This window comes from Crocuta crocuta, unplaced genomic scaffold, assembly GCF_008692635.1.
Source record: "Crocuta crocuta isolate KB4526 unplaced genomic scaffold, BGI_CrCroc_1.0 scaffold466, whole genome shotgun sequence".
In the NCBI taxonomy this organism is placed as follows: Eukaryota; Metazoa; Chordata; class Mammalia; order Carnivora; family Hyaenidae; genus Crocuta; species Crocuta crocuta.
This window is the reverse complement of record NW_027529672.1, coordinates 8,789,666-8,799,421: the sequence shown is the minus strand read 5'-3', so window position 1 is coordinate 8,799,421 and position 9,756 is coordinate 8,789,666. Positions and strand designations below refer to the sequence as shown.

The 9,756-nt window shown below is 51.2% G+C and overlaps 1 protein-coding gene across 1 annotated transcript; it reads left to right on the top strand.

The window, feature by feature from the left end:
* Positions 1–3,669: 3,669 nt before the first annotated feature.
* LOC144230615 (olfactory receptor 13A1-like) lies at positions 3,670–4,601 on the top strand. The gene is given in 2 exon segments (XM_077762906.1): positions 3,670–4,126; positions 4,129–4,601. Coding segments are annotated over 2 exon segments (930 nt in total).
* Positions 4,602–9,756: the final 5,155 nt, after the last annotated feature.

The following is a 9,756-nucleotide window of genomic DNA, read 5'->3' as shown; positions in this document are numbered from 1 at the left end:
GTAAGTCACATACCTTGAATAAATACAACTTTCATTTGCTAATTTTTTTGTTTTGTTTTTGTTTTAATTTTTAAATTTTTATTTATTTTTGGGAAAGAGAGACAGAGCACGAGCGGGGAAGGGCAGAGAGAGAGGCCCAGAACTGCGGCAAGCCCCTGTTCTGCTGCTGGCACAGCCCCCCCGGCCTGGAGGCCGTGCGGATGCTGCATCCAGCTCTGCTCTACGGGCCACAGGCCCGTGACATGGGGCAAGGCCCCCTCCTTTGCTGCACCTGATTTCTCCTCTGTATGTGAGGGTCAACACCATCACCTCCAAGGAAACTTTCAGCACTGTGTTTCCATGAGGAACCAGTACTCGGAGTGTGCACTTGGCATTTTTGTGTCTGGCAGACACCCCCCACCACAGCCCCATACAGAGGTTAAGTTTCTTGTCTGCTGAATTTTGAGGAGTGACAGCTGCCGTCAACACTTCTCGTCTCTGTCCGTGGTGCTACCAGCTCTGTGCTGAGGCCACTGCCCTCAGGTTCTGAAGCCCCTAGGGCTTCTGAGTTCCGCTAAGTGGCAGAATCTGGAGCTGGATCCCAGTGGGTTTACACCCTCACTTGCTACGTCACACAGCAGAGCTGCCTCTATTTAGAACCAGGCCACCCTCGGCTCTGGCTGCTGGCCCCCATCCTGACCACAGGAGGACCGGACAGTGCCTGCACAAAGGGGATGTTGTTTGTTTCTTCTGAATCGAGCCCGAGGCAACTTAAGGACCATCTGCAATGTTTCCAGGACTTGGGAAGAAGCTTGAATCTGCCAAACAATTTTTAAGTGGTACTGTGTATTTCTGATCATGAATCTCTTGCTATAGTTAGAGATTCATTTTACAAAATTAGTGGAATAAAATGACTCAGATCATGAAATTTTTATTTGCTAGATCATAAATTATGGAGCAATTTTGAATGTTAAGGAGTTTTAATCATTTTCAGTTTTCACAGAGAGAGCAGGGCAGGGCAGGGGCTGGGGTGGAACTCTGTGGCTGAGGTCCACGTCCCTGAGTTTTATAGCTCAGAGCAGGTGCAAGGACAGAGCTGTGCCCCGTGCCCTCTGGGATGCCAGCAGACGCCTCCAAACACATCCCAGGAAGGTAGAGGGCAGCAGGGCTCTCCTCTGCGGTGGATGCTGCTACACGCGTCACCTCTCCGGACCCCAGGGAAGTGAGATATGTCCAAGGTTGCTCGCATTTCTCTCTGCCTGATGCACCTTCTGGCAGGTCTTGGATTTGAGTGTGGTCATGTCTGTGGTGGCCTGCTGCCTCCCAGAGCCCAGCGCCCTTAAGTTCTGCCCTTTCTGTCTATTTGGGTCCATGTACCTTGGTTGTGCCCTGGGGCTGTGTGCAAGTCTGTCCTGGACATTAGGGAGGCTCCTCTTCAGCATGTTTGAAAACAACTGACTTCTGCTTTTTGAGAGAATATGTTGTTATAATGAATTACAATTTCATAAACTAACTAATGACCACACAGTGTCCAGGCTTAGTCCTTCCCGTGGTCGGAAAGGAGAGCAGGGTGGGAGTTCTCCGCATCTTTGCAGGAGTGGAGGGTTTTCCCTAGGGTGCTCCTGTGTTCCCACTGCTCTCCTCGGACCGTCAGACTCTGGCCTCTCTGTCCTTCTTGGGCCCCACATGCTCATAGCACAGCCCAAGCCACGGGCAGCAGATCAGAAATAGCTCATTCTGTGCAATATTCTCTTTTCTGGAATGGGAAGAGGCTGAAAGGGTCTGACTTCAGGTCCAATTGCCAGAATGATGTACTTAATAATGCTTCCAAGAATGTCCCTATTAATACCACAGTACTGCACAGACCAGGGGCAATAATCTGCTACTGCACAGACTATTTCAGAAGATGGAGTGCCTTCCCCCATGCTTGCTGGTCTTGCCAACATGAAAGTCTCTTGGGTTGTAAAAATGAAGATGCTGGGACCCATTCACACCTGATATTTCAAGCAGAAATATTTTTCTTAAGACTTGCCCCTGTGAACTTGGGGAAGGTTTGTAACCTTTGCTGGACAAAGTCATAATTATAACGGTGACAATACAACCTGTCACTCATTTGTCATAGGAAACTCTAAAAAAGTGCTTTACTGACCAACTTAATGGCAGACCATGCATGTTTGGGCTGTGTCTGGTTCATAGTGTGCTTCCCTTTAGGCAGATCTGGGCTTGGGATGGAAGAAAAAGACTCTCCCACTGAGTAGTAGGTAATACTGTCATCTGTTCTGCAACAGGCTTTCTCAGAAGTAATTTTCTGGTTGCCTGAAAAGGACCCATGTGTCTGTAGGTGTGTGGAGTATGCTTATGGTGGGTATGGTTCTGACACTGGGTCCAGTTAAGAAGACTCTATATAACTCCTTCTGCTTGAATAATGGTGTCTTTCTGAAGTGTCTGGCCTTCTCAATGGCCTGACATTTATGCGCTTGTCATTTATAGGCTGATCCTTGAAATATTTCTTGTGTCTGTTTTTGTACAACAAATATGATTCAGGAATATGAAATACATCTGCAATTGTGCTAAGTTCTGAAGTGCCAGCACAGAATCAGCATGAATAAGGACTACGGACAAGGTCACCCCTACAGAATCAGTTGATGCTGCCCTGACCTGGCCCAGGTACATCATTCCCAGGACTGGGCAGCCACTGCGGTAGAATCAGCAGCGCTGTGCTCTGGGAAACCCCTTGCTCTACTCCTTCTTTTTGTGGCTGCCCTGTGTCCTCCGCCTGTGACCTCCTGCCTGCTTCCAGGCCTGGCCTTGCCCTTCTGGCCCTGACTCTACCTGCCAGCCTTGACCTGTGTCTGTCCCTGTTGCTGACTTAGCTCTCCCACCTGAGTGCAGACTGCCCTTCCCTAAGCCTGGGCTCCTGCTCCCCAGGCAGCGGCCCCTGCCCCCCTAAGCAGAGCCCAGGCTCCCTGTCAGGGTCTGATGTTCACTTAGGAGGAAGCTCCCATCTGGGGCAGCTCATCAAGGGATGTGCAGAGGTTGGGAGACCAGGCGGAGGGAGAAGGATAGGACACTTTGGGAGAGAGGGCAGAGAAGACCAGGGGTGAAGCTGGACACTCCCTGGCCAGGACGGGACATGGGGAGACTTCTGGACATCCTGCTCCTGAAGGGCTCTAGCAGGGACAGGGCGAGGTCAGGCAATCACTGTGGGAGGCCACTGTGCCACGCAGGGGTGTGTGGGGGAGGTAGTCCTGAATTCAGGGGTGTGGGAGGTAGTCCTGAGTGCAGGGGTGTGGGAGGTAGTCCTGAGTTCAGGGGCGTGTGGGTGGGAGGTAGTCCTGAGTGCAGGGGTGTGGGGGAGGGAGGTAGTCCTGAGTTAAGGGGCGTGTGGGTGAGAGGTAGTCCTGAGTGCAGGGGTGTGGGAGGTAGTCCTGAGCGCAGGGGTGTGGGGGAGGGAGGTAGTCCTGAGCGCTGGGGCAGGAGGATGGAGCAAGGGTAAGGGTTCCTGCCTGTTCCCTTGAGAGGAGCTTGCTAGCTGGTGATGCCTGAGTCTAATGAAACATGGAGTGTTTTAAGTTCTGGGAGAGTCTGACATACGAAGTTATCTTGACCTTCTTATGTAGGCCACTAATTTCACAAACTTTTCCCCAGCTCAGCTGTACAGCAAGAAAAGGTCTGAACAGCCCAAAGGCCATGAGTAATCAGACGCTGGTGACAGAATTTGTGCTGCAGGGCTTCTCAGAAGTGCCAAAGTTCCAGATTCTCCTCTGCATTCTCTTCCTCTGCCTCTACGCCGGGGCACTCTGCGGCAACTCCCTCCTTGTGGTGGCCGTCACCCTCAGCTCCAGGCCCCACAGCCCCGTGTATTTCTTCCCGGTCAGCCTGTCTGTGCTGGATCTCGTCTGTGCGTGCACCGTGGTGCCCAAGCTGCTTGAGATCCTGGTGGCAGAGAAGAGGGGCATCTCCTACGGGGGCTGCAGGGCCCAGATGTGTTTCCTGTCCTGGGCGGTGCCGGGGGAGGTGCTGCTCTTCACTGCCACGGCCTACGACTGCTACGTGGCCATCTGCCAGCCGCTGCGCTACGGCTCCATGATGAGCCCCAGGGTGTGCGCAGTGCTGGCCGGAGCTGTGTGGGGCATCAGCGTGCTCGGCTCGGGATCAATGCCTGCCTGATGTTACGGCTGAACTTCTGTGGGCCCAATGTAATTGATCACTTCTTCTGTGAGATCCCCCCTCTGCTGTTGCTCTCCTGCTCCTCCACGTATGTGAATAACATCATGGCAATTATAGCTGACATCTTCTTTGCCATGTTGAACTTCCTGCTCACCATGGTGTCCTATGGGTTCATCATCTCCACCATCCTAAAGATTCGAACAGCCGAGGGGAAGCAGCGAGCCTTCTCCACCTGTTCCTCCCATCTCATTGCAGTCACCTTGTACTACTCTACCATCATCTACACCTACCTGAGCCCTGGCTCCAGCTACGCCCCAGGGGCAGGCAAGGTGGTAGCTGTGCTTTACTCCACTGTGAGCCTCACCTTAAACCCACTCATCTACAGCCTGAAGAACAAGGATATCAAGGCAGCTCTCAGGAAAGTCTTGCTGCAGGTTGTCAAAAACCTGTAAATGGGCAGTCTCTAAAGTCTGCGGTCTTTGTTGCTTTCTGACCACTGACCCTTATGAGACGTGTCCCACCTGTTATAAATACCCTCTTTCCATGCGAGTTGCCATTGCACCTTCAATACGGCTTTGTTGAGAAAATATTCCTCTGTGGATTCTCCATGGCATCCTAGTGAGATGTGGCTTTTGGCCACCTGTTACTAAAGTTTGGAGTTCCCAGAATATGACACACATTAACACACAACAGATGTGTTGGTTCCTTCTGAGATCCCCAGAACTGCGCACCAACCCAGAGTCTCTGCCTATATCTTATTGACCTTCAGTAGGTGGGAACTTTCTCAGTTCCATTGAAAGTGCCCCTGTAAAGCTACCCAGAGTTCGGCTTTGCCATGTGGGTCTTGGTCCTGAATTGCCAAGGACATCTCTCCTACAATGGTTGATTTTTGTGTGCCAACCTGACTGGGCGCCCCAGGACACAAGACAGCTGGTCAAACATTATTTCTGGGTGTGTTTGTGAGGATCTCTCTGGAAGAGATGAGCGTATGAATGGACAAACTGGAAAAGAAGATTGTCCTCACCAGTGGGGATAGGCATCAGGAGTCCAGTGAGGGCCAGAACGGAACAAAAAAGGAAGAGTGTACTTGCTTCTTTGGCTTTCAGACCCAGAATAGTACCTACTCATTGCCCTCCACTATACAGGCCTTCAGACTTGGACTGTATTATTCCATCAGTTCTTCTGGGCCCCAGCTCGCAGATGGCTGGTAGTGAGGCTTCCATAACTGCATGAGCCAATCCAATAATAAGCCTCCATATGTATGTGTATGCACAGCATATTGTATACTATCATTCATGTAATTATACATATATTAGTTATATATATGTTATGCATATGTGTGTGTATATGTGCATATTATATACGTTTGTGTGTATAAATCATCACAAGCCCAAAAGCATGTATATCTCCCATCAGTTCTGTTTACCTGGAGAACCCTATGTCATCTCCCTTTCCTTCTACTGATTGCTCTGGAATCCATGGTCCGGGGGTGGGGGCGGGGTAGGAACCTAGGAACCTCATGAACTAAGACAACACCCCTCTTTGAGTCTTGTGTACACGCTGTTCTTTCTGCATGGGATGCTGTTTACCTGATTAGCTCATGCTCTTTTCACATCCCAGTTGCATGTTAGATCCTAGGTAATCTCTCCCTAGCCAGGCTGAGTCAGGTCCCACCACTGTCTCCCCTCCTGGCGCCTCCTTATTTCCCTAATCACAGAGCTAATCACACAGTTGATTATTTAAATAGTAAATATCATACTGGGTTCCATTAAAACAGGTGCTATGCAGTTTTTGCTCACCATTGTATCCTAAGCAAGAAAATAGGGTGTGAAACATAACAGGTGATAAATAAATGACGCATAATCCACCATCCCATCTTACTTTGCACATCGATTCAAGGTGAAGATGCACACATTTACAATACAACAATTTCACTCTTGTGTATACAACACAGGATCACAATTGTTTATTCCATCACTTTGTGCAGGAGCAAAAAGTGGAAACTACCTCACCGCCCATCCATGAGAACATGAATAAGCAAGCCATGGATTCATCACACATCATGTATCATCCCAAATCCATACATATTAATGTGGACACACATCACGCCTGTCACGTTGGGTGTGCCTTACCCACGAGGACATACAGCAGAAGCATAATGGCAAGTAAGGAAAGCAAGTAGAAAGTGACCCACCGCATGCAGGTGGCAAGCATTGCTGTGTTTATTTAAAAAATTGAAATAATACATCATATTGTTTACTAAAATAATTGCATACAAAAACATATGAAATGACGTTCGCAATCTTCAGAATAGCAGTCACATCTGGGGGTGCACGGAGGGAAGGAAATTAAATGGGACCTGAGTTGTTCTGTGATGTTTTATTTCTTATGCAGAGATATAAAGTAAATGTGCAAGATGTCAACATCTTGTTATACGTATACATTTGAAATTTCACAATTAAAAATAGTAAAATTAAAAAAGGAATCACTTGGAATGCTCATTAAAACCTAATGAATCAAGGTGATGCTTGTGTAAACCAAGGTGTGAGTACTCTTGATCCAGGGTAAAAGCAAGACTTTCCTGTACCCATCACGGGATTTGATATTCTCCCTCCACCAGGAGAAAGCAGAGGACTCCCTCAACTAAATGCCTCCATTTAGCAGATAATGTTTCATTTTCACTCAACAGAAATACTCATATACTGTTTGTTTAAAGAGAAGATGCAGTACCATCATCTAAGGTTTTAGAGGTACCCTGTTTAGTAAGTGTAAGCAGCTCAGCTGGTTTGCAACTGTATCACGTCGCCCAGAACACCCCGTTTCCTCTCGATGTCCTGAAGGCCATGGGTCATCTCTCCAGCGCACGGCCCAGCCACAGGCAGCTCCCAGAAGCTCCATGCAGGTCACGTTTCACTGCTGTGGGAGGGACACCACACAGCACACGCGTCCCTCTGTGACCAGGTCCTGATGTACCGTTGGCAGCATGGCTAAGCTGTGGGTCAGCTTAGAGGACCACACACTGCTTAAGGATGGCAACACAGGCCTTGAGCTCTGAAAATAACACTACAGGGAAAAGGTTTCTTCTAAATTCTATCAAAATATTAATCACAGGAATGTTTCCAACCACCATCCAGCCATCTGCATTTCTATCGTTCTCACCTTGCCAGACTCCAAAAAATAAATGAATTGGCTACAGAATGTTACAGAGCACTAGCAGCTTGTGAGTCAGCCACATCGAAATGGTTTCAATTGGACCCTCCAGGCTACTTTAGCCACTTAGAATTCATCTCCCAATTTTCCTAATGTTTATTTATTTTGAGAAAGAGAGAGAGAAGAGAGAGAGAAAATCAACAGGGGAGGGGCAGAAAGAGAGAATTCTAAGCAGGTTCTAAGTTGTCAGCACAGAGCCCGACGTGGGGCTCGATCTCACAAACTGTGAGATCATGACCTGAACCATAACCAAGAGTCAGAGGTTTAACTGACTGAGCCACCCTGGTGCCCCCAGCCAGATATTTATTGATGGATATTTTGATTACTTCATTTTTCTGTTATAAAAATGCTACACTGGGTATTTTTATAAATATTTGAGTACTGGGTATTTATGCAGAACACAGTCTGGGAAGGGTGATGAATCTTGGAAAGGATATTTATGAAAACTGACAAATTTTGTTTATTTGTTCACAAAATGCAAACAATGTACAAATGCATTAATTTCCCCTTCTCTTCACGAAAATTTCCCAGTCTGAAAGTGAAATTTTATTTCATCGTTGATGTAATTTGCACTCATTGTTCCTCCTCTGTGACATGTATTTGTCCATCCTCAGGATTCATAGAGATTTCACATACTCCATGGAGGACACAGAAGAGCTGGAGGTCAGATGTGAGGCCAACTTAGCTGCAGAGTAAGACCACCCTAGGCAACCCCAAAGGCACTTAGAAGTAACCTTAAAAGCAGCAAACAGATCAGCAACTCGTTAGTTTCCTACCAGAAAAACTACAAAAACAGGCACAGCACTAGGGAAGGGCAGGGAGCACCCTACACTAGGGAAGGGAGGGAGCACTCTGCATGGGGGCAGGGCAGGGAGCACTCTACACTGGGGCAGAGCAGGGAGCACTCTTCACTGGGAAGGGCAGGGAGCTCTCTGCACGGGGGCAGGGACAGGAAGCACTCTGCACTGGGGCAGGGCAGGGAGCACTCTGCACAGGGGCAGGGCAGGGAGCACTCTGCACTGGGGCAGGGACAGGAAGGACTCTGCACTGGGAAGGGCAGGGAGCACTCTGCACTGGGGCAGGGCAGGGAGCACTCTGCATGGGGGCAGGACAGGGAGCACTCTGCACTGGGAAGGGCAGGGAGCACTCTGCACTGGGGCAGGGACAGGAAGCACTCTGCACTGGGACAGGGCAGGGAGCACTCTGCACTGGGCAGGGCAGGGAGCACTCTGCACGGGGGCAGGGCAGGGAGCACTCTGCACTGGGACAGGGCAGGAAGCACTCTGCACTGGGGCAGGGCAGGGAGCACTCTGCACTGGGAAGGGCAGGGAGCACTCTGCACTGGGGCAGGGACAGGAAGCACTCTGCACTGGGACAGGGCAGGGAGCACTCTGCACTGGGCAGGGCAGGGAGCACTCAGCACGGGGGCAGGGCAGGGAGCACTCTGCACTGGGACAGGGCAGGAAGCACTCTGCACTGGGGCAGGGCAGGGAGCACTCTGCACTGGGAAGGGCAGGGAGCACTCTGCATGGGGGCAGGGCAGGGAGCACTCTTCACTGGGAAGGGCAGGGAGCACTCTGCACCGGGAAGGGCAGGGAACACTATGCACGGGGGCAGGGCAGGGAGCACTCTGCATGGGGGCAGGACAGGGAGCACTCTGCACTGGGAAGGGCAGGGAGCACTCTGCATGGGGGCAGGGCAGGGAGCACTCTGCACCGGGAAGGGCAGGGAACACTATGCACGGGGGCAGGGCAGGGAGCACTCTGCACCGGGAAGGGCAGGGAACACTATGCACGGGGGCAGGGCAGGGAGCACTCTGCACCGGGAAGGGCAGGGAACACTATGCACGGGGGCAGGGCAGGGAGCACTCTGCACCGGGAAGGGCAGGGAACACTATGCACGGGGGCAGGGCAGGGAGCACTCTGCACCGGGAAGGGCAGGGAACACTATGCACGGGGGCAGGGCAGGGAGCACTCTGCACCGGGAAGGGCAGGGAACACTATGCACGGGGGCAGGGCAGGGAGCACTCTGCACCGGGAAGGGCAGGGAACACTATGCACGGGGGCAGGGCAGGGAGCACTCTGCACCGGGAAGGGCAGGGAACACTATGCACGGGGGCAGGGCAGGGAGCACTCTGCACCGGGAAGGGCAGGGAACACTATGCACGGGGGCAGGGCAGGGAGCACTCTGCACCGGGAAGGGCAGGGAACACTATGCACGGGGGCAGGGCAGGGAGCACTCTGCACCGGGAAGGGCAGGGAACACTATGCACGGGGGCAGGGCAGGGAGCACTCTGCACCGGGAAGGGCAGGGAACACTATGCACGGGGGCAGGGCAGGGAGCACTCTGCACTGGGAAAAGGCAGGGAGCACTCTGCATTGGGGAAGGGCAGCATAC